The 23,829-nt window shown below is 48.4% G+C and overlaps 1 protein-coding gene across 1 annotated transcript in view; it reads left to right on the top strand.

The window, feature by feature from the left end:
- Nucleotides 1–21,198, top strand: part of SMG1 (SMG1 nonsense mediated mRNA decay associated PI3K related kinase) — a 68,314-nt gene extending 47,116 nt beyond the window's left edge. The window contains exons 32-54 of the mRNA XM_048494185.1: nucleotides 383–527; nucleotides 2,700–2,835; nucleotides 3,615–3,845; nucleotides 4,291–4,468; nucleotides 5,030–5,191; nucleotides 6,607–6,824; nucleotides 6,975–7,129; nucleotides 8,038–8,260; nucleotides 8,437–8,683; nucleotides 9,389–9,618; nucleotides 10,845–11,093; nucleotides 11,514–11,652; nucleotides 11,740–11,849; nucleotides 12,315–12,533; nucleotides 13,617–13,807; nucleotides 15,037–15,209; nucleotides 15,996–16,275; nucleotides 16,416–16,688; nucleotides 18,350–18,584; nucleotides 20,125–20,348; nucleotides 20,549–20,699; nucleotides 20,787–20,976; nucleotides 21,155–21,198. Of these exons, the coding sequence (XP_048350142.1) occupies nucleotides 383–527; nucleotides 2,700–2,835; nucleotides 3,615–3,845; nucleotides 4,291–4,468; nucleotides 5,030–5,191; nucleotides 6,607–6,824; nucleotides 6,975–7,129; nucleotides 8,038–8,260; nucleotides 8,437–8,683; nucleotides 9,389–9,618; nucleotides 10,845–11,093; nucleotides 11,514–11,652; nucleotides 11,740–11,849; nucleotides 12,315–12,533; nucleotides 13,617–13,807; nucleotides 15,037–15,209; nucleotides 15,996–16,275; nucleotides 16,416–16,688; nucleotides 18,350–18,584; nucleotides 20,125–20,348; nucleotides 20,549–20,699; nucleotides 20,787–20,976; nucleotides 21,155–21,198 (4,403 nt within the window). The remainder of the gene's footprint in view (nucleotides 1–382; nucleotides 528–2,699; nucleotides 2,836–3,614; nucleotides 3,846–4,290; nucleotides 4,469–5,029; nucleotides 5,192–6,606; nucleotides 6,825–6,974; nucleotides 7,130–8,037; nucleotides 8,261–8,436; nucleotides 8,684–9,388; nucleotides 9,619–10,844; nucleotides 11,094–11,513; nucleotides 11,653–11,739; nucleotides 11,850–12,314; nucleotides 12,534–13,616; nucleotides 13,808–15,036; nucleotides 15,210–15,995; nucleotides 16,276–16,415; nucleotides 16,689–18,349; nucleotides 18,585–20,124; nucleotides 20,349–20,548; nucleotides 20,700–20,786; nucleotides 20,977–21,154) is intronic.
- Nucleotides 21,199–23,829: the final 2,631 nt, after the last annotated feature.

Below are 23,829 nucleotides of genomic sequence, written 5' to 3'. Positions count from 1 at the left end.
GTGCGTGTGTGTGTGTGTGTGTGTGTGTGTGAAGTGCTGTCAAGTCGCAGCCAATTTGCAACAAACCCACCAATATACTTTCAAGGCAAGCAAGAGGCAGAGGTGTGTTGCCTTTGCTTTCCTCCGCAGAGCCTTCCTCTCAGATCTCCCTTCCACTTACTAACCCTGCTAGCTTCTGAGATCTGAAGAGATCAGACTGTACCACGCCGCCTTCTCTCCTTGGTAATTCCACGGGAAAAGATTAATGTGCCAGAACATATTTATATATACATTTATAGGCTGAAACCGGAAACTTTCAACTCTCTCATAGTTTGAAGCTGAGCACTGTCATGGTGTGTTCCTTTAAAAAAAACAAAACAGTCCGTGTTTGATTTCTTTCCAGTGAATATCGGTGTTGGAGAACCAGACTTCATCTTGGGGCAGCTCTACCACCTGTCTTCAGCACAAGCTCCCGAAATCGCCAAATCCTGGGCAGCCCTCGCCAGCTGGGCTTACAGATGGGGCCGAAAGGTCGTTGATAACGCCAGGTAAATGTTTAGCCCTCTAGACAAGTTGCGTTTTTTAATTTAAATTTGCCTCTGGCGGTGAAAGAAATGCTTGCTAATGCCTGAGTCTTAATGGATGAAAACCAGCAAGTCATCAGAATGGGACCTGTTGAAGGGGTGAGCGTCAAAAGTGGATCTCTCAGTTTTGATGTCAGAAGGGGCGTGGGCAGAGATTCATCCTGAGAGCCAGCTAGTATAGTGGTTAAGAGCAGGTGGATTCTAATCTGGAGAACTGGGTTTGATTCCCCACTCCTCCACCTGAGTAGCGGAGGCTTCTCTGGGGAACCAGATGTGTTTTCGCACTCCTGATGGGTGACCTTGGATTAGTCACAGTTCTTGGGAACTCTCTCAGCCCCACCTGCCTCACAAAGTGTCTGTTGTGGAGAGATGAAGCTTGTAAGCCACCTTGAGTCTCTTTATGGGAGAGAAAGGTGGAATATAAATCCAAAATCATCATCATCTTCGTGTGAACCGTTGAGTTTGACTTTCTGCAGCTATCGGTGGCCGCTTACATAATATGTCCCTTGCAAAGAACTGTTTACCAAGGAAGTTATTAGGATGTTAGCCTGAATACCCTGTTTCCCCGAAAATAAGACATCCTCTGAAAATAAGATGTAGTAGAGGTTTTGCTGAAGTGCTAAATATAAAACATCCCCCAAAAGTAAGACGTAGCAAAGGTTTTGTTTGGAAGCATGCCCGTCAAACAGAACACCAGAGCATGCAGCTGTGGAGCGGAAAAATAAGACATCCCCTGAAAATAAGACATAGCGCCTCTTGGGGAGCAAAAATTAATATAAGACACTGTCTGATTTTTGGGGAAACACGGTATGTTGAAGACGTCAGAAGCAGCACTGTTCACCCATTCAGCTCATGGAGGTGTCCTGAAACATCCATCGGAGAACCATTGGACTAGTAATTGCGAACCACATGGGACGGGTCCGTTGTGACTCTCCTGATCCTCATTCTTCAGTGTGGCACATGCCCCATGTTTCAGGAAAATGTTCTCATCCCTTGCCTTTTGCCAATGACTTTGGGGTCAGAGTGGGTGACTGTTGTAGGGCTGGCCATTTCCCACTGCTTACAGTACAGCTCCAGTCCCACTGTATGATAACCCTAGCCAAATCTAACTGACTTCAGGGCCAAAATAATTGAATGGTCCCCTGTATTAACACATAAAGCAAATGATATAAGGGAGTGTACACTTCTTCTCATTCATCTTGAGAGCCAACTAGTATAGTGGTTAAGAGCAGGTGGATTCTAATCTGGAGAACTGGGTTTGATTCCCCACTCCTCCACCTAAGTAGCGGAGGCTTCTCTGGGGAACCAGGAGCAGCAGTGGCGTAGGAGGTTAAGAGCTCATGTATCTCAAACCCGGGGGAACCGGGTTTGATTCCCAGCTCTGCCGCCTGAGCTGTGAAGGCTTATCTGGGGAATTCAGATTAGCCTGTACACTCCCACACATGCCAGCTGGGTGACCTTGAGCGAGTGACAGCTTCTCGGAGCTCTCTCAGCCCCACCTACCTCACAGGGTGTTTGTTGTGAGGGAGGAAGGGCAAGGAGATTGTAAGCCCCTTTGAGTCTCCTGCAGGAGAGAAAGGGGGGATATAAATCCAAACTCCTCCTCCTCCTCCTCCTCCTCCTCCTCCTCCTCTTCTTCTTCCTTCTTCCTCCTCCTCCTCCTCCTCTTTCTTCTTCTTCTTCTTCTTCTTCTTCTTCTTCTTCTTCTTCTTCTTCTTCTTCTTCTTCTTCTTCTTCTTCTTCTTCTTCTTCTTCTTCTTCTTCTTCTTCATTCAGCTTAATAGCTGCAAGGCGTTTTTTAAATTAATCAAAAATTTGATCGAGTTTTCTTGGGCTCTTTCAAACAATCTGCCCCCCATTGCCCCCGGTTGCTGAATAGAGGAGTGTGTGGTTTGGCAAGGAATGCAGAGAATGAGCTAGAAAGGAAGAATGTACATCGTCTTGGGAATCTGCTCTTGCGCTTTGAAAGTATCCACAGACCAGTCATTAGTCACGGCCATGTTTCCAGTCACTGGTTGCCTGAAAGCAGCCAGCATTAAACACTAAAGAATGAAAGCAGCATTCACTGTGGCAAGCACTGTGGCGAGCATATGTTACCTCCTATTGTTGAAGATGACTAAATGTGTGGTGTTACAGCCAGGGAGGTGTCTGCCTTCTGCCGAGAGAGAAATCCGAAGTTCAGAACCTGCTCCCAGAAAACGTTACGGAAGAAGACAGAGAGAAAATCTATAGCATTCTCGGGCAGGCAGTGTGTCGGCCAGCTGGGATTCAGGTTAGTTGCGCGTGTGGCAGGGACGGGCAGAAACACGTCATTTCATTTATAATTTCTCAAGGGGTTAGGGTTTACGACGATTGAAAAATTAGAAATGAACTGTGACACAAAACTGGGTCTGTCGATGAATAGAACTACTACCTCAAGGTCGGCGTAGTTCAGCAGTCAGGGAACGAGGGTTCGTATTCAACGCTGCCATTAATTAATGCTTCAGACTTGGGAACCAAATCCATTCGGTTTTGGGGAAAACCAGATTTTGAGCAAAACAAACTTCCTGTGAGGTTATGATGCTTTGAAAATGCTAACGTTGGTAGTCGTGAAGAACAGAACCTGGAGAACTTGCTTTGTTGAGCTTCTGCATATTCAACTGTGGTCTGATTTCATTATCTCAGCGGGACTCTAATAACTGTGTAGATGATTGTACTGTGTAGAACTTAGTATTTTATTTTGGATATTGTCCTTTGCAGAGAAGTAGGGAGCACAGCAGTTAAACAGTCCGCTCCTTTTCTGTCTTTAACCATCCCATAAACTGATGTTGTGGTCCTTAAAGATCTAGAGCTCAGGAAGAGGTTTAGCAGGCTCTGAAGAAGAGGATTTGAGTGAAGCGCGAAAAGTAGAACATGAGTGGGAAGGACGGGAGAGAAGCAGTGCAGAACGGAAGCACACACTGAATTAATGTTGCCAGTTAAATCTGCGTCTCTATAGTTGTTAGTGACTGGTGCCTATTATGATCTGTTTCGCGTTTGATGTCTAATAATTCTTTGATGATGTGTATTCAGGATGAAGACATGACCCTTCAGATTGCAGAGAACGAAGACAACGAGGAAGACGACATGGTGGATGTGATCTGGCGCCAGCTGCTGTCGAGTTGCCCCTGGCTTTCGGACCTGGACGAGAATTCGACCGAGGGGCTGATCAAAGTGTGGAGGAAAGTGGTGGACCGCATCTTCAGTCTTTATAAACTCTCGTGCAGCGCATATTTTACTTTCCTGAAGCTCAACGCCGGGCAGGTATGCTGCGTTTTGACTCCGTGCTTGTTCCCTCTCGCACGCACCCTCGCTCTCTTATTATCGCACTTGCTCGCTCTCTAATTCTCTCTTGTTCTCATTCTCTCCCTCGATAAATGAAACAAATATTCGGTTTTGTGAGTGACAACAACAGCATTTTGTAAAGGAAGTGAGAAACAGTCACTCAACGAGAAAGAACAAGTGACAACTGTTGGCATTCCGTCAGTAGGCATAATGGGCATTTATGTAGAATTTGAGTTGCAAGTGGAATGTTTAAAATATGTAAAGTCTGGCTGCTTCATAAACCAGGATGGAGGCATATGTCAGAGGGTTTTGGGGGGTGGGGGGGGTGGAGCGGCGTTTGTGGTCTAGATTTTTCAGTAAATGCAAAGAAGGACTTGGCGCGTGATGTGCAACTGAGCGGATGAGTCGTTTATTCAACGTGCAGGTTCTGCTGGACGAGGACGACCCCAGGCTGCATCTCAGAAACACTTCTGAGCAGAGCACTGATGACGTGATCGTCATGGCCACCTTGAGGCTGCTGCGGCTGCTCGTGAAGCACGCTGGGGAGCTGAGGCAGTACCTGGAACACGGGCTTGAAACCACCCCCACAGCCCCATGGCGAGGTGAAGTAGCCTTCAGCGTCTGGTGGTTTAAAAAGCATGAATGGGCGAAGTGTGGGGTGGGCGGTTTGTCAGTCCACTGTTTGAGCCAGGGCGGCCCTGGTGTGTTGTGAGAGAAAAGAGGGAAGAAATAGTTCTTTGTTTCATATGTGTAAAGTGTTGCCAAGTCATAGCCAACTTGGGCGATCCCTTATGAGGTTTTAAGGCAAGAGACGAACAGAGTTGGTTTGCTTTTGCTTCCCTCTACATAGTGACCCTGATATTCCTTGGTGGTCTCCCGTTCAAATACTAACCAGGGCCGACCTTGCTTAACTCCTGGGATCTGACAGTTCCCTGTTGATAAACCACCTTGATTGACAAGGACAACTGATAAATAATTGTCCCAAATCGAACCTCTTGTGCAGGGAAGAGTCTTTGCTCTTGAGCAAAGAGGAGATTTCTGCCAGTTGTTCAGGAGGGAATATTACACTGGAAGTTCCCAGAGGCAAAGACGACCGTTGTGTTTTGTAGCGCTTGTGGCGTGTGAAGTAATCTTTGTGCTCCCTCCTTTCTAAACCCATCAAGGCATCATTCCTCAACTCTTCTCCCGCCTGAACCACCCCGAAGTCTACGTCCGGCAGAGCATTTGTAACCTCCTTTGCCGAGTAGCGCAAGATTCTCCGCACCTTATCTTGTACCCTGCAATTGTAGGCACCATATCGCTCAGCAGCGAGTCCCAGGCTTCAGGTACGGACCAGCAGAAATGACGCTTGCTAACTGCAGAAAGACTGTTTGTATTCATTCGAGCGCTGTCATCACCTTTAACAAACCTTTTTTAATACATGAGTATTAGAGTCTGGTGTTGGGCTGTGAGGGTTGTTTTTACCTTGGCTAGTGTGATCCTGCTTAAGGCCATTGGGTCGAATGAGTGGTTCAGTTTTTGCAGCAAAACATGTTGTGCCCTGCAAGCGGATTGCCATGTGATGTCCATTGTGTGTATGTGAGAAAGAGAGAGAGAGAGAGTGAGTGAGTGAGTGAGTGAGTGAGTGAGTGAGTGAGTGAGTGAGTGAGTGAGTGAGTGAGTGAGTGAGTGAGTGAGTGAGTGAGTGAGTGAGTGAGTGAGTGAGTGAGTGAGTGAGTGAGTGAGTGAGTTTTAATATTCAGGGCACGTTGAATAAGCCCAGAAGAGTTGCCAAGCCCGTTATGTTCTTGACGATCCTCTTTTAAAAGATACGATCGTGTCGTCGCTCCCGTGCTTGACGTTTATTTGAAATACGGTGGAGCAGTTCGCGTCTATAACTTCCACTTAAAAGCAGTTCAGCGTTATTGTGGCTGAATTGCGCAAGTTAAAGGCGGTAACTTCCATGGGGCTCCGGCTCTACCTGGACGCACAATCCAAGGATGGCCTGGTTTCACAAAGAATCGGTGGCTCTGAGACCCAGTTGAGTAGAAGTTGCCAGCCTGTGGCGTGTAGGAGAATGCTGCCAGTGTGGCTTCCAGATTCTCATGCTCTAAAACTGGCTCATACGTGAACACCGTTGCCCCATGCTTCGTTTGAACCTGTCAGGTCTGAAGTCAATAAGAGAACTCTGGTTGCTTGCTCAGAAGTCTTTATTGGACCCAGCCAGTACCTGGCTTTGGCAAAGCCAGTTCTGCTGGGCTATGGAAGTACAGTTATTTAACTGTAGATTCCCGCCATGAAACCCCCTCCCTGTTTCCCGTGGAATGTGGGAACAACACAACTGAAAGAAAGATGTTTGGGAGTCGAGCATCTCGAGGGCAGTGCAGTGATGGTGTTTAGCCACCTGCAGCCTCCTCCCTGCTGGGCCGGCGCCAGGGTTGCGTCCAGTTTAGCTGCAGTTACAAGCATCAGAGGAAAACGAAAGAACAGGAAAGATCCATTAACATAGTAAAGGTGGATACACTCCCCCCCCCCCCCTTCCCACAGGCAGGCGTGAGTCCTCGCCCCTCGCCCCAGTCATTGATGACAGGCTCCATCCTGACAGAACCAAATAACGATGTAATCAAATAATGGCAGCTGGCATGTGTTGTAGCGACGGACCAATCCTTGTCCTTTTGGTTAGGAGGGTAGTTTGCCAGCCTTGGAGTTTTCACCAGCCGGAAATGAGCTTTCTCCCTCCCGCCTTCTTTTTTAAACCTAGGGAGCAAATTCCCTTCCGCGATCCCGACCTTTTTGGGAAACATCCAAGGGGACGAACTGCTGGCCGGCGAGTGTGACGGAGGAAGCCCCCCCGCTTCTCAGGAGAGCCTAAAAGATGAGCCGAAAACGGGCTTGAACGAAGACCAGGCCATGATGCAAGACTGCTACAGCAAAATCGTTGAGAAGCTGTCGACCGCCAATCCGACAATGGTGTTGCAGGTAAAATGTCGAGTCGCAGCTTCGAGCCCTTTGGTCTTCTCAGACATCAGCCCGTCCAGGCGACTCATTTTGCTTCCTCTCAGATAATTTGAAATGGCTGCTTAAAAATAAATGACAGAGCTCTTCCGTTGTGGTTTGCTGCGGATTCAGGTCCAGATGCTCGTGGCCGAGTTGCGCAGAGTCACCGTCCTTTGGGACGAACTGTGGCTGGGCGTCCTACTGCAGCAGCACATGTACGTCCTGCGGCGGATCCAGCAGCTGGAAGACGAGGTGAAGAGAGTCCAGAACAACAACACCCTGCGAAAGTAAATTTGGGTTTTGTTTTCCTTGGAAAGCTGGTTTGTGGGGGTCCTCCCAGCCTCCCCTGTCCTCAGGTGGGCTCCCCTCAAAGACCTTGTTATAGAAGGGGTTCCGCCATTGCCGTATTGGGTGCCCGTGGTCCCTCTTTCCCTGGTTCTTCCAGGAAAACGTGATTCAGGGCCCCAGACGGCTGCATCTTCTCTGGTGGGAGCTGGGCTAAGTTTGAGCTGGGCTCCAGCTCCAGAAAGCGTAGTAAGGATTGCTGAGATCTCTTGGGTGAAGTCCAGGCTGTGTCTTGTCAATGAGAAAGGGCTCGGCATAGAAACCTCTTGAGAATCATGCCCTGGGCATGCTCTCCTGTCCTTGAACTACAGAAGTAACCCTATGTATGCTACCAGTACTTAATGGGCAATGGCTTGTTTGAAAAAGAGAAAGAGTCAGTTTTTATACCTTGCTTTACAATAAGAGGTCAAGCGGATTGCAATCACAGTCCCTTCCCTTCCCCACAAGAGGCACCTTGTGAGATAGGTGGGACTGAGAGAGTTCCCAGAGAACTGTGACTGGCTCAGAGTCACCCAGCAGGCGTCATGTGACGGAGTGGTTCACCAGATATGAGTTTGGCACTCATATGGAGGAGTGGGGAACCAAACCCGGCTCTCCAGATTAGATTCCTCTACTCTTAACCGTGACACCACGCTGACTCTCAAAAGGAACTTGGTCCTCCGTGTGCCCTGCCATTCACAGCAGTATCGAGTTAAATTCCTTGTTGTGAGCTTTTCAACAATGCTAAACAATCTGAATGTGACATCTGGTTGCAAAAATATCAGCACTGGCAACATCAGCGCTCCCAGAACGCAAGTGACGTTTTCTTCCCCCCCACCCCCACCCCCTGCCCTGACGGTCTGTTTTACAGAGAGGAAAAAATGGCCATCATGCGCGAGAAACACACAGCCCTGATGAAACCCATTGTCTTTGCCCTGGAGCATGTGCGGAGCATCACCGCGGCTCCTGCGGAAACTCCTCATGAGAAGTGGTTCCAAGACAACTACGGCGATGCCATTGAAAACGCTCTGGAGAAACTGAAGAACCCGTCGAACCCGGCTAAGCCGGGGAGCAGCTGGATCCCTTTTAAAGAGGTATGGCGATCAGGGGACTGAGCGGGTGTAAATCTTCACAAACGTTGCCAAGAATAGAGAAATCCAAATAACTTTGGCTGCATCCTGGGGAAAAAATCCTAATGCTGCTGCTTGAACTGTAGGGGTGCTTAGAAGGCTGCTTCTTAAACCATCTCCTCTGTGTGTGTTTCGAACAGGTCATGCTCAACCTTCAGCAGAGAGCCCAGAAGCGGGCCAGTTACATCCTGCGTCTCGAGGAGATCAGCCCGTGGCTGGCTGCCATGACCAACACCGAGATCGCCCTCCCCGGAGAGGTGTCTGCCCGAGACACAGTCACGATCCACAGCGTGGGGAGCACCATCACAATCCTGCCCACGAAAACCAAACCCAAGAAGCTCCTGTTCCTGGGCTCGGATGGGAAGAACTACCCGTACCTTTTCAAAGGTATGTGTTTCGGGGAGGGGACACGGCCATGCTGGCAGGGGCTGATGGGAATTGTAGTCCATGAACATCTGGAGAGCCACAGGTTGCAGACCCCTGGTCTAGGGAGCAGGTGATGGGAAAGACCCCAAGAGAGCCACCTCCAGCCTGAGTGGACAAAACTGCCCTTGATGGACCCGTGCCCTAGTTCAGCATAAGGCAGCTTCATACTTACATACCGTGTTTCCCTGAAAATAAGACAGGGTCTTATATTAATTTTTGTACCAAAAATGCATTAGGACTTATTTTCGGGGTAGTGCTTATATTTGGGAAAATACGGTACCTTCACAATTTATTAAGGTGGGCTCTCGGCAGCCCGTTGCTTCCCCTGTCACGTGTGACACACAAGCTGCATCCTCATTGGCCGGGAGCACAAGGCATTGTCCGTGATTGTGATCTGTAACTGCCTGCAGGGCTTATATTTGGAGGAGGGCTTATATTTTAAGAATCCTCCAAAAGTCCTGAGAAATCATGATGGGGTTTGGTAGAAGCCTCCCGAACGAGGTCCAGGGGTCTCCTGACCGCCTGACTAGTTCAGAAATATGACAACGGAGTGACTGTGCCGTGCCATTGGGGCAGTTTGAACTCAGGGAAATACAGGAGTGCGTTCTGGCTGCTCACCCTGTTCTTATCAAACGAAGCCAAATACACCTTTGCTTCTCCGCGCAGGTTTGGAAGACTTGCATCTCGACGAACGGATCATGCAGTTCCTGTCCATTGTCAACACGATGTTTGCCACCATCAATCGCCAAGAGACGCCCCATTTCCACGCGAGGCACTACTCGGTGACACCGCTGGGAACCCGATCGGGCCTGATTCAGTGGGTTGACGGAGCCACCCCGTTATTTGGTCTGTATAAGAGGTGGCAGCAGAGAGAAGCCTCTTTGCAAGCACAGAAGGTAAAGGCGTAGACTGGTGGCTCTGGGGAGTTTTTGTTTTTAAAAGTATAAAGATCAGCCTGTAAAATGGGAGACCTGATTTATTAGGCCCAGATTATCAGTGACATTTTCTGTTATTGTGCAAGCAGGTCATGAAAGTGGGGAGCACCCTGACGCTTGAAAGGGGTTGTGTATGTTAACAATCCAGACACAAACACTGGAAATACTGTATCGATGTAACCTGCTGTTTGCATGTCCTTGTTCAGCACTGCTTTGGGCAGTACTGGGTCTTGATCTGGGGGTGTGTGTGTGTGTGTTGACATTTTAGACCGAGAAAGCAAGCTTACAAATGTTTCACATAAATAACAGCCCTCTTTTTGCAGTTCACTTTCTTTTTGTCCCTCTGAGAGCTATTTTGGGTTGAAGAAGGCAAAGGTTCTAAATGGGGTTTCTCCTTGGGACGAATTGTGTACATTGCTCCAGAAGGGGCTGTATGTGTTTCCCCTGTTGCCTAAGTTGAGACTCCAGAGAGTGGATATATTTGGGGCAGGAAAGCTTGCTGGAGCTTCAAGATGCAGAGAGCTCTCAGCGAGCAGGTCGTGGGAGGGGTAACAAAAGCTGCTGCTGCAGTCTTTAGTGCGAAACTGGGGAGGGGGAAGAGAGATCCAAGAATAGGCCTGAAATTGCCTTCAGGAAAAGGAGGCTACTTTTTTAGAGGGAGCGATTTTTTACCAGGACAAAATTGATCATACTCCAAAAGGATCTTGAAGTATTTGAAAGAGACCCTTTTTACACAACCGGTTTTACTAATTCTGTTTAAAATTGTTCTGGGTGGGACACGTAAGTAGAGAAGACATGGATAATAGTTAAGGAACAAAGTTCATATGAAACAAAAGCTCATCTTAGATTTGTTGAAGGCTTTCACGGCTGGAATCACTGGGGTGTTGCGGGTTTTCCGGGTTGTATGGCCATGTTCCAGTAGTATTTTCTCATGACGTTTTCACCTACATCTACATCAGATCCTCTGAAGAAGCCAGCCACAGCTGCAGGCAAAACATCAGGAGAAAAATGCTACTGGAACACAGCCATATAACCTGGAAAACCCACAACACACCACTCATCTTAGATTTGTTTATGTGCTTCAAATCACTGTCCAGCCAAGATAGGATAATAATTCCAATTGGGAATGTGTTAACATAGGTCTCTATTGCCATATGTAAATAGCCATAAAATGCATTTTCTTTTAGGCTCAAGATTCCTACCAGACGCCTCAGAATCCTGGAATTGTCCCAAGACCCAGTGAACTGTACTACAGTAAAATAGGGCCCGCATTGAAAGCCGTTGGACTTAGCTTGGATGTGTCTCGCCGAGACTGGCCGCTGAATGTCATGAAGTCTGTCCTGGAAGAGTTAATGGAAACCACGCCGCCCAATCTTCTAGCTAAAGAACTTTGGTCATCCTGTACTACCCCTGATGAATGGTGGAGAGTTACACAGGTAGGCAGAGGCCTTCTGTAAGCTAGAGTTTATATATATATATGAGTATATATATATGTTGTATATATGTAGTGGTTAAGAGCAGATGCACTCTAATCTGGAGAACCGGGTTTGATTCCCCGCTCCGCCACTTGAGCTGTGGAGATGTATCTGGTGAACTAGATTAACCTGTGCGCTCCCAACACTCACCAGCTGGGTGACCTTGGGCTAGTCACAGGTTTTCAGAACTCTCTCAGCCCCACCCACCTCACAGAGTGTTTGTTGAGGGGGGAGGGAAAGGAGATTGTAAGCCACTTTGAGTCTCCTTACAGGAGAGAAAGGGGGGGATATAAATCCAAACTCTTCTTCTTCTTCTTGAACTGGTATGTGGCGAAGATCAGATTTATAGCCTGACAAAACATCCTTTCCTTCCCTCCCAAGTCTTATGCAAGGTCCACAGCAGTAATGTCTATGGTTGGCTACATCATCGGTCTCGGAGACAGACATCTGGATAACGTCCTGATCGATATGACCACTGGAGAGGTCGTTCACATAGATTATAACGTTTGCTTTGAAAAAGGTAAAAGGGAGAGAGAGAGAAACCAAGAGGCATTTGAAACAGACGAGGCTGGGATGCCATGCTGGAGCTGAATTGTTCCTCTTGCAGGGAAAAGCCTTCGCGTCCCAGAGAAAGTTCCGTTTCGGATGACCCAGAACATTGAGACGGCGTTTGGGGTGACTGGAGTTGAAGGGGTGTTCAGGCTTTCCTGCGAACAGGTAAGCCACAAGATAGGGGGTCTACCCCATCAGACACCCCCTCTTTCGCTTGTCGTACTGATTTTGGAAGAGTCTGTTGTTTCTTCTGCTGTTGGAACATGTTCCGAGGGCAAAGACTTACAGGCAGCAATGAAAACGTGCTGTGGTGGCAAACTTATGGCCTTCCCTCCCCAGGGGAGCATCTATCCTCCTTTCTCACTGTGTTCTGTTGTTGCGTGAAGACTTTTCTGTTTTGTCTGTCTGTCTTCTTTCCTGCTTGTTTTTAATTGCTGGGTTTGTTTGGTGTATTTATAGAGAGTGAATTTTCATGTATTATTTGCAGCTTTGAGACAGGATACAAATGTTTTTAAATAAATCACGCCATTGAGCCTTAAACGCCAAGGCACCTATGGTCAGAATTTGGGCCTGCTGCCGTGGCTGAACTTGAATGAGATAGTTGATGTATATATTTTTTTAAAAAAACAGGTGCTGCACATTATGCGACGCGGCCGAGAGACCCTGCTGACGTTGCTGGAGGCTTTTGTTTACGACCCGCTCGTGGACTGGACCGCCGGAGGGGAAGCCGGGTTTGCTGGAGCCGTGTACGGCGGAGGGGGGCAGCAGGCTGAGAACAAGCAGAGCAAGAGAGAGATGGAAAGAGACATCACGCGCAGCCTCTTCTCTTCCAGGGTAGCCGAAATCAAGGTGCGTGCAGGTGCCGCTGACACTCCTTTCATGTAGGAGCAGCACAGGTCTGATTTGGAAAAACATTAGTTCTAAGAGTGTGACACGGATGTCGCTGTCTCATCTCCCGTTAGAGCTTTGCTTGCTGTAGGTCGGGGGTGGAAAGTCAAGTTGCAGCGGACTTACGGCGACCTCAGTGGCAAACTGCCTCTGAGCTTCTGTTGCCTTGAAAACCTCATGAGCTTGCCATAAGACTTGATATCAGTTTCCCCTACCTGTCATTTACCCTAAAGCAGCAGTGGCGTAGTGGCTAAGAGCAGGTGCACTCTGATCTGGAGGAACTGGGTTTGATTCCCAGCTCTGCCACTTGAGTTGTGGAGGCTTATCTGGGGAATTCAGATAAGCCTGTACACTCCCACACATGCCAGCTGGGTGACCTTGGGCTAGTCTCAGCTACTCGGAGCTCTCTCAGCCCCACCTACCTCACAGGGTGTTTGTTGTGAGGGGGGAAGGGCAAGGAGATTGTCAGCCCCTTTGAGTCTCCTACAGGAGAGAAAGGGGGGATATAAATCCAAACTCTTCTTCTAAAGGAAAACCACCCTGAATAAGATGATCCCTCTTTAGACGGTTTACGTACGATAGGCTTTTTTTTAAAAAAAGTTTATTTATGCAAATTAAAATATATAAACAAATAAACAAAATTGATATTCAAAATCACATATACAGAGTATGTGATTCATTCAAACATTAATCTTTCCGTTTACAATTAGTTTACACTCTGATCTTATCCTAATCCTAGAAAAAAGATAATAGAAAAAAATAGAGATTTGAAGAGGAAAAAAGAAAACATTAATAGTTTAACAAATATATAGAAAGAAATCATAGTTGTGCGTCCTAAGTATATACAATAGGCTTTTTAATACTGTCCCCTTTTTCTTGACTTCACAAACCTAGGTTTCCTTTCAGGTGAACAGGGTAAAAAAACCAGTATTTAATTGGAGCCCTTGACAGAGCATTTAATGCTTTGATAATATCAAGAACACCAGTAAAAGTTCTTCTCCTATTCCATCTGGTTGTTCAGCTAACGGAACCCTCGTCTTATAGGTCAACTGGTTTAAGAACAGAGATGAAATGCTGTCTGTCCTTCCGAAGCTGGATGGCAGCTTGGGAGAATATTTGAACCTGCAAGAGCAATTAACAGAGGTTGAAAAACTGCAAGGCAAACTCTCGGAAGAAATTGACTACCTGGAGGGAGCAGAAGGGGTGGATCACCTGTCTCACACGCTGCAGCACAGGTATGGGGTGGCGAGGAGGGGGTCTTTGTTGTCCTTATAAGGCATCCAGTTCGGAGGATGCTGGACTGACGTTTTAAAACTGCACCTATTCCAGTCTTGTTTTGTGGGGATGGTCAGAAAAAAATCTGCTGCTGTGATTTAAAAAAAATAAAAGGGTATGTTACTGCATAGGCCCCTTCCGCACATGCAGAATAATGTGCTTTCAATCCACTTTCCATGCACTTTGCAGCTGGATTTTACTGTGCGGAAGAGCAAAGTCCACTTGCAAACAGTTGTGAAAGTGCATTATTCTGTATGTGCGGAAGGGGCCATAGAGATGCTGTTGCTTGAAAGGATGAACCGACAGGCCGGCGTGCCAGACAAAAGCAAGAAGCATGCAGCTGACATTAGGTGGGCATTAAAGTCCTCCTTGCTCTGACAGGAGCCTTTTTTATCCAATCCAATCCAAAAACCTTTATTAGGCATAAACCAGAAGTACCATACATTCCAAGTACAAAAACAGATCATTGTCATGTAGAACATGGATTAAAAAGGTAGCAACTGCTTCAGAAATTTCTACGTTAGAGCTGTTCAATAGCTTAGACATTTTTAGTTTGTCTGAGAGAAACATAAATTCTAGAGGTAGTAAAGCTCCCAGATCGGTTCTAATATCATCATGCCTTGAACAGTAAAGCAGGATATGAGGGATTGAGTCCATAGCATTGGGACAGTACCGACAACAACACTCACTTTGTGGGATGTTAAGGAAACGACCTTGAAGATACACAGAGGGGAATGAGTTGCACCTTGCTCTTGTCATGACCCATCTGCACTTATAATTAGCAAGCTTTTCTAAATATACAGCAGAGCTAGATTTCGGGGGCGGGGGGTGATCCCAAAGTATAGAGCGGAACAGGAGCCTTGTGCAGCACTCAGGAGAGATTGGTATTCCTGGTCATACAGTCTGATCTTTAGATTATGGTAAATTTCCGTGGTGGTAAGCATATGAAGAGACCCAAGGAGAAGATTATTTTTTCAATATGGAGCCACCACTTCGAAAGCTGAAGCTCCCTCATTTCTAGCAAAGATAAACTTTTTGGATCTGTGCAGAAGCAGAGACGCAGCCAGAACTGCCTTTTTGATCACTGAAAGGACACCTTTGGATCCTACCCAGCTGTTGCTGTATAAAGTTTGAAGATCTTAATGTCTCGCGAGGTGCTTTCAGCTCTTGCCGCTTCCCTCCAACCTAGGTATTCTGAACACACTCAGCTGCAGACTCAGCAAAGAGCCGTGCAGGAAGCCATCCAGGTGAAGCTGAACGAATTTGAGCAGTGGACCTCTCACTACCAAGCGGCGTTCAACAACCTGGAAGCGACGCAGCTTGCCAGTCTCCTCCAGGAAATCAGCACCCAAATGGACCTCGGTATGGAACCTCTGAAGCTCTCCCCGCCCCCTTCCCCAGGATTGGCTGGCTGCAGCTCCTGAAAAGCTGCATAAATATCTCCGGGCTTTCACTTGCTTTGGTTTTTCAGTGGTTTGTCGAGTGATTTCATCACGTTGTCCTCTCTAAGCCGTCTCAAGTGTGTCCTATCCAGAGCCCGTGTAGATGCTTTCTTCATCAAATGGGTTGTCTGTTCTGATGGTGGGATTTGCCCCACGTGGATTTAGGGACTTTGGTGTTAAGCAGCCCCATCTCCCCCTCCCCCCACCCCAGAATTAAGAAAGCGCATATCTAAATGTTGGCCCTTTTAATACCCCCCGTCCACTGCTAAAGGTTGCATGGAAACTTCTGAACCTGTTTTACTGGGGCTTAGCTAATGATTGGTTTAGAATGAATATTGATCCTGTTGGACAACAAAGCATTGGCCATTCAATGTATACAGTCCATACTGTCTACAGCAGGGGTCGGCAACCTTTACCACCCGAAGAGCCATTTGGACCCGTTTTCCATGGCCCCGAAGATCTACCGAGCCGGAGAGGTTTGGCCCCTCCACTCACCTTTCCTTCCAGCACTGCTCTGGAGGGCTGGAGGGACACGCCCACGCTACCCTCTGACCTCCAGGCCACGCCAGAGCCGCAGTATAAGGCTGAAAGAGCCGCAGGTTGCAGACCCCTACAGGGAGAGTTTCCGCATAACTCACGGGATAAAAATAAATGTGAACGGATTTGAATACGCTAACTTCCCCCCCTTCGTTTACTTGTTTCAAAGGCCCACCGAGCTACGTGCCTGCAACCGCCTTCCTCCAGAATGCCGGCCAAGCGCACTTGATCAGTCAGTGTGAGCAGCTAGAGGGAGAAGTCGGGGCTTTTCTTCAGCAGAGGCGCTCTGTGCTGCGCGGGTGCCTCGAGCAGCTGCACAACTACGCAACGGTCGCTCTCCAGTACCCCAAGACGGTGTTTCAGAAGCACCGTGTGGAGCAGTGGAAGACCTGGATGGAGGAACTCATTGTTAACATGACGATTGAATGCAGTCAGGATCTTTACAGGAAGTAAGTAGCCTGCCCAGCCGACAGAAAGCGGGAAGGGTCAAATGACTGCAAGTCTTTGGAACATCTGCCTCTTTGATTCCTGGTCTGCAGGCTGTACGTTTTTGAGCAGATCACTTTAATGTTTGCTTTAACCTCCCCAGGTATGAAATTCAGTACGCTCCTCAGCCCCCACCGGCCGTCGCCCAGTTTATCACCACGACCGAAATGACACTGCAGCGGTATGCCGCTGACATAAACACCAGACTGATCAGGCAGGTGGAGCGCTTGAAGCAAGAGGCGGTCACGGTTCCCGTCTGCGAGGAGCAGCTGAAAGAAATCGAGCGCTGCATTAAGGTCTTTCTCCATGAAAATGGAGACGAGGGCTCTCTGAGCTTAGCGAGCGTCATCCTTACTGCTCTGTGTACTCTTACCAGGTGAGAAGCTCGTGTCATTGGAGGGTGTCATGAACGGTAATTAAATGGCGGCAATTAAATGGTAATTAATTTGGCGGTAATTAAACGGTGTTCCATTTTGGTAGCTCCTGTGAGAAATGCATTTTCACTAAGCCTCCTTTTGATATTTCCTTCTCTGTTTTGGTTCTGCGTATAGTTGGGACGGCTCCTTTTCTTTCAGTGGCAGGCATGGTCGGGTGGTTAAGATATGGAGACCCAGGTTCAGTTCTTCACTCCTCCACCTGGGCCACCGTCACAGTTCTTTCAGAACTCTCTGAGCCCCCACAGAAACAAGCAATGGCAAACCACCTCCAAACGTCCCTTGCCTTGAAAGCCCTGCAGGGTCACCAGAAGTCGGTTGTGTTTTCTGGGAGCTCTCCACCACACAAAGGGAGATCTCATGGGGAGAGGTTTCTCTGAAGCTCCTGGCCTGAGCAGAACCAATGGTGGCTTCGGGGCAATTTGTCTTTCTCACTTTCACAGGCTACATGATAGATTTTCGAATGATATTTTCCCTGACGCTGGAGAGCTGCCAGGGGAGGCTTTGCCCAACAGTGAATACGTCGTCCCCATTCCTCTGATGATTTTTTCATGCATCAATTTGCTCCTCTGGTTCATGTTATCAGCACCCCCCACCCCACCCCACCCCGGTTCTAAAAAGTTGAGCTTAAAGGTTTCCTTCTGTCCTGATTCTCAGTGGTAGCTTCCATATAAGCTACATATGAGAGCATATGCACCGGAGACAAATTCCTTGTGTGTCCAATCACACTTGGCCAATAAAGATTCGATTCTATTCTATTCTATTCTATTCTATTCTATTCTATTCTATTCTATTCTATTCTATTCTATTCTATTCTATTCTATTCTATTCTATTCTATTCTATTCTATTCTATTCTATTCTATTCTATTCTATTCTATTCTATTCTATTCTATTCTACATGTGGTAGCTTCCATATAAGCTACGGGGGGAAGAATGAGGACTAATAAAAGGAAACACTTCACGCAACGTGTGATTGGTGTTTGGAATATGCTGCCACGGGAGGTGGTGATGGCCACTAACCTGGATAGCTTTAAAAGGGACTTGGACAGATTTATGGAGGAGAAGTCGATCTATGGCAGTGGTGGCGAACCTTTGGCACTCCAGATGTTATGGACTACAATTCCCATCAGCCAATTGGCCATGCTGGCAGGGGCTGATGGGAATTGTAGTCCATAACATCTGGAGTGCCAAAGGTTCGCCCCCACGGATCTATGGCTACCAATCTTGATCCTCCTTCATCTGAGGTTGCAAATGCCTTCACAGACCAGGTTCTCAGGAGCAGCAGCAGCAGCAGAAGGCCATTGCTTTCACCTCCTGCAGGTGAGCTCCCAAAGGCACCTGGTGGGCCACTGCGAGTAGCAGAGTGCTGGACTAGATGGACTCTGCTCTGATCCAGCAGGCTCTTTCTTATGTTCTTAAGGCCATTGCTTTCACCTCCTGGCTGTGAGCTCCCAAAGGCACCTGGTGGGCCACTGTGAGTAGCAGAGTACTGGAGTGGATGGACTCTGGTCTGATCCAGCAGGCTCTTCCTTATGTTCTTATGTTCTTACGTGAAGCGGAGCATGATCCCCTATGTAGTAACGAACGAACTTCTCCCTTTAGGCGTAATCTCATGATGGAAGGCGCAGCGTCGAGTGCTGGGGAACAGCTGGTGGATCTGACTTCCAGGGACGGAGCCTGGTTCCTGGAGGAGCTGTGCAGCATGAGCGGGAACGTGACGTGCCTGGTGCAGCTGCTGAAACAGTGCCACCTGGTCCCCCAGGACTTAGATATCCCCAATCCCGTCGAAGCGTCGGAAGCCATTCACCTGGCAAACGGAGTTTACATCTCTCTTCAGGTGAAAAAGTGACAGCGGGGCCGCGTTGTGTTCAGATAAAGGTCACGGAGGTCCGGCTGAGCAGCCAAGCCCCGTTTATTTTGAGATATAGCGCAGAATAAACTTGCCAAGAGCCAGTGGGGGAGGGGCTTCCTGTCCTCACAAGTTTGGAGAAGCTGGCCTGGAAGGTGAATGCTAAAAATATTTCTAAGTTTTTCAAGATTCTCGTTGAGACACGTGGTGTAGTGGTGAAGAGCCACTGTGCAGACTCTGATCTGGTGTACTGGGTTTGATTCCCCAGCCTCCCACAGGAAACCCTGCTGGGTGTCCTTGGGCCAGTCACAGTTCTCTCTGAACTCTCCCAGGAGGCAGGCCACGGCAAACCACTTCTATACATCTCTTGCCTTGAAAACCCTATGGGGCTGTCACGATGACTTACTGGCGCATGCACACACACGTGATTCTCATTACATTGTCATTCAGAATTCCTCCCCCTCTTTGGGTGCTGTGTCTGAAACATTTCCACTGGTTTTACTGTCCTTTATTTGAAGAAGAAGAAGAGTTTGGATTTATATCCTCCCTTTATGTCCTGCAGGAGACTCAAAGGGGCTGACAATCTCCTTGCCCTTCCCCCCCTCACAACAAACACCCTGTGAGGTAGGTGGGGCTGAGAGAGCTCCGAGAAGCTGTGACTAGCCCAAGGTCACCCAGCTGGCGTGTGTGGGAGTGTACAGGCTAATCTGAATTCCCCAGATAAGCCTCCACAGCTCAGGCGGCAGAGCGGGGAATCAAATCTGGTTCCTCCAGATTAGATACATGAGCTCTTAACCTCCTACGCCACTGCTGCAAACTTGGAAACTGCGCAGTGGCTGTTTGAACATGTGATTCCCAGAAGAGCATTTTGTTTGTGATTAACATGTGAAGATAAGCTTTTTTTTCTCTTGACGATGGGTTTCCTTTGAAGACGGACATGTGCACATAGACCGAGAGGCAAATTGACACTTTAAAGGCCCGTCGGTACACAACTCCACTGTAGCAGCTCAGCTCTTGCAAACGTGACTGTATTCTTTTTTGAAACCTCTGTCTGGACTTCAGAATGTAGCAATGGTGTAGCCAGGTGGCTGCTGGAACCCTCTGCCCCAGTGGTGAAGTTAACCAGAACCCTTTGCCCCTGTGAAGTTAAGGAGCAGGCAGGAGAAACAACTTGCTCTGTGCAGTGTGTGATTAACATATCAAACGCACTGCCACGTGGTTAAGTAACATCCAGTTGCTGAGAGGACATGACAGTGGGAATAGAGAAAGCCATAGAGGGGATAGTTCCACCCTTGGCTGTTGATTATAATGGCTACATGGAATTTGCATATTCATAGGCAGTGTGGGGCAACATTTGCTTCCTTCATATCCTCCTCTGAGGTTTTCTGGTGGTATCTGGTTGGTCACTGTGTGAAACAGAGGGCTGGACTAGAGAGGCTCTTGGTCTGATAATGGGGGGTTCCTGTGCTTCAAAAAACCACAATTGACAGCATCATAATTAACCGACCTTTTCTTGTTCCCCTGACAGGAGTTGAATTCCAATTTCCGCCAGATCATCTTCCCCGAGGCTCTGCGGTGCTTAATGAAGGGCGAGCACACCTTGGAGAGCATGCTGAACGAACTGGACGGCCTCATTGAGCAAACGACCGACGTCCCTTTGCAAACGCTGGTGGAGTCTCTTCAGGCATACTTGAGAAACGCGGCCATGGGGCTCGAAGAAGAAACCCACGCTCATTACATTGATGTGGCGAGGCAAGTCCCCAGCTCACGTGTGTTTCCTCTCCGCTCCCCACAAGGGTTCTTCATGAGAAGATGCTCGCTTGGGCGGTGAACGATGCACTGTTGTTGAGCAACCAAAAAAAGATTCCTCGACTCCTTGACGATCTGCTTTCGGGTCTTCAAATCCCCAAAGCTGTTACAAGTCCTGCTCTTTTCTCTCTTCCTTGGTTTAGGATGCTTCACGCCCAGTACGGTGAACTGATTCAGCCGAGGAACGGCTCGGTGGATGAAACCCCCAAAATGTCAGCGGGGCAGATGCTGTTGGTAGCCTTCGACGGGATGTTTGCCCAAGTGGAGACCGCGTTTGGGCTGTTGGTTGAAAAGGTACAGGCGTGGACTTGGGACGTTGTCCAAAGAGTGAGAGATGAGGAGCAGCGTGTGCTCAGACCCCCTTTGTTTGTCCCCCTTCAGCTCAACAAGATGGAAATCCCCGTGGCCTGGCGCAAGGTCGACATTATCAGGGAAGCCCGCAGCACGCAGGCCAACTTTTTCGACGACGACAACAATCGGCAGGTCTTGGAAGAGATTTTCTTCTTGAAACGGTTGCAGACGATTAAGGAATTTTTCAGGCTTTGCAGTACTTTTTCCCGGACGCTTTCAGGTGAGCGCAGGAAACTTTTTTTTTTTTTGGAACTGTCACGCAGTCCACCATGAACCTTTGCATGCCTCAGGATGAAATTGGGTCCTTGGAGAGACGGGGGAGGGGAATAATCTAAAAGTGTGCCTTCGGAAGGAGGTCATCTGTGCTGGCCAATTAATTTTCATTGTCCTGTACTCAGAGCAAGGGAAACGCATTGTAGAGACCATTATTAAATGCTACTAAAAGCTGGAATGTAAATAGGCTAAATCTTGTACATACTTCCACATAACTGGATTATTTGCTCCAGGGGTAAGGTATAGACCTGCATGGTTTTAAAATTGAGTGTATCACTAATTGCCTTAGCAGACCAGGTGCTCGGGAGCAGCAGCAACAGTGGAAGGCCACTGCTTTCACCTCCTGCCTGTGAGCTCCCCAAGGCACCTGGTGGGCCATGGGGGGGGGATGCACATTTCCGCAGTGAAGACAGGACAGTATTATTTCAAGAGAGATTCACAGCAGCCTGTCGGATTATGACCATCCGGCCACATCGCGTTAGATTTCAGCGCTGAAAACAGTGACCTCCATCGTACACTGCAGTACAGTTCAACAAGCCACACATCCATCCACACGTTCTGTGTCTCTTTCACCCCACACAGCACGGTTCTTACCTGTCCATCAGAATCATAGGCCCAGCCACGTGCTCCAGACGCTAACGCTACCACCCGTGAGTCCACATCTCGACGAACCCCACTCAAGACATAATGCCAGCCTCTCCTGTTCCGCATGCGTCGTGCCATGGCCTCTTTGGAGAGATAATCTGCAAGAAAAGGAAGAAACATAAACTATAGTGGGCATACACTAACCATGGCTGCAGAAGCTGTCATTCAACCTCTTCAACAAAGCAGAACACAGCTGGTCTCATGATGCGACCGCCAGCCAATAAGGAGATTCGACACAGAACCAACCTGATGCTACCACCTTACGAACTAATGTTATGCAATTCAGCATCACCAGTGCTGACAGTGACCTTCTTGCATCAATGTGTGAAACATTCACTGTCTGACACATATGTCTACTCAATCATGAAAATCACAGAAGAACCACCAGCACAAGGGAGGGGGCCTATCTCTAAGACAGACCAGTTTCAGGCCAGATCCTATCACAAGAGTTGTCAACCCGCTGCAAAGATGTGAGGCTTGCTCCCAGTTTACTAAAGCAACCATTCAGAAGACATTCCACATACGGGCACCAGCACATACACAATTACAAAAGGATGGATGCCCCATTCAAAGGACATCCTACCTTTCTCTATACACATGCCAATGGCCCATTGTGGCCAGTTTTCAAAACGATTTCCAAAGCGACGCAGCATCTCTCATCATGGCCCTCACTTGCCGTAATATTCACATTTCATCACGACAGGCACAGTCTAGACACAGATGCAAATGCCAACTCCACCACCAAGGAACGCCCGAGTTGTTATGCCAAGGAACACGACGGCAAACCACCTCCACTCGTCTCTTGCCTTGACAGTCCTCCTGGGCCGCCATGTCAGTGGCAATTTGACAGCATTTTACACACACACAGTGGTGAGGGTCTCTTCGCACAGCTCCGCTTGACAAAACCCAGCATTTTAACATACCACGGCACCTCACCCTGATTTCAGACCAGTGGCAGCTAGAGGGATTTCACAGCAGGAAGCGGTTTGGGTTTTGACATAACCAGCACCTGCCACTGATTCACCCTGTCTTTCACAGCATCCTGGACATCCGATCACAACTCGATATCGCCTGCTTCCTGACCACACACACTCCTGTGGAATATGACACACCATCTTGGCAACAAATCACATCATTTCCCATCGCACAAAACAGAGGGCAGGTACATCACCTAATTCCCCATACGTGATCTGATAATGTCACCACATCATGCCAAATATATGTTCAGATGTGCCTGTGTTATAAGTTTCACAGGAGCCCAGACAAATAATGTCTACTTTCAGAGAGAGGCAGCTATCGTGGCAGAAGACAAGTCTCTTCCTTTGACTGGCCCTAGGCCCTAGGGAGAACACATAGCTCAGCTTACCGCTTCGAGTTCTAGCAGAATGCTGTCCACGGATGCATCTTTCTTGGAAATCCAAGGATTAGATTCTTAGTTTCTATCATGGTGGGATCCACGTTGGTTTCATGACGCTAAGGGTCTGTGGCACCCCAGGGAGCCAGCAACAAGGGATGTGCCACTTCAGGCCTGGGCTTGGATACAGATCAGCGACTGTCAATCACTGTCACTTTGTGACTTGCGAGTGTGATGGTGTTACAGTGCAGAATCATTAAAGACGTCACATGATTAATGGCAGAATACGTGCACGTCAGGGCGTCCCTGTTTCACTTTATTTAAATCGGGGGTATCCGACTCTGGCCTTCCGGATGTCTCTGGACTACGACTCCCGTCAGCCCCTGCCAGCACGGCCAACTGGCCATGCTGGCAGGGGCTGATGGGAATCGTAGTCCAGGCACATCCGGAAGGCCAGAGTTCGACATCCTTGAATTAAATACTTCAAGATATGCTCAGATTGACGCAAGTCCCTAGTTGCAACGCATACGGGTGAAAACGGAAGGATTTGATAGAAATGGCCCACCGAGGCCACCATCCGCGCGGCCTCCTTTAGGCCGCAGAATGCTTCGCCCGCCAATTCTCCGCATAGGCCTCGCCGTACACCAAGCGGCGCCCCTCCCCCCGAAAGTGCTCCTCTCCCCCTCCTGTCTCCTCGTGGGGGTGGTCAAGGGGCTGCGCCCCCACCTGGGCCCCTCCGCTCACCTCCCGCCGCCTGTGTCGCCGCTCCTCGCTGAGAACCGTTGACAGGCTCTCACGGCC

This window comes from Sphaerodactylus townsendi, linkage group LG04, assembly GCF_021028975.2.
Source record: "Sphaerodactylus townsendi isolate TG3544 linkage group LG04, MPM_Stown_v2.3, whole genome shotgun sequence".
Lineage (NCBI taxonomy): Eukaryota > Metazoa > Chordata > Lepidosauria > Squamata > Sphaerodactylidae > Sphaerodactylus > Sphaerodactylus townsendi.
Note: the sequence above shows the minus strand (reverse complement) of the source record. Positions and strands in the feature narration are given on the sequence as shown.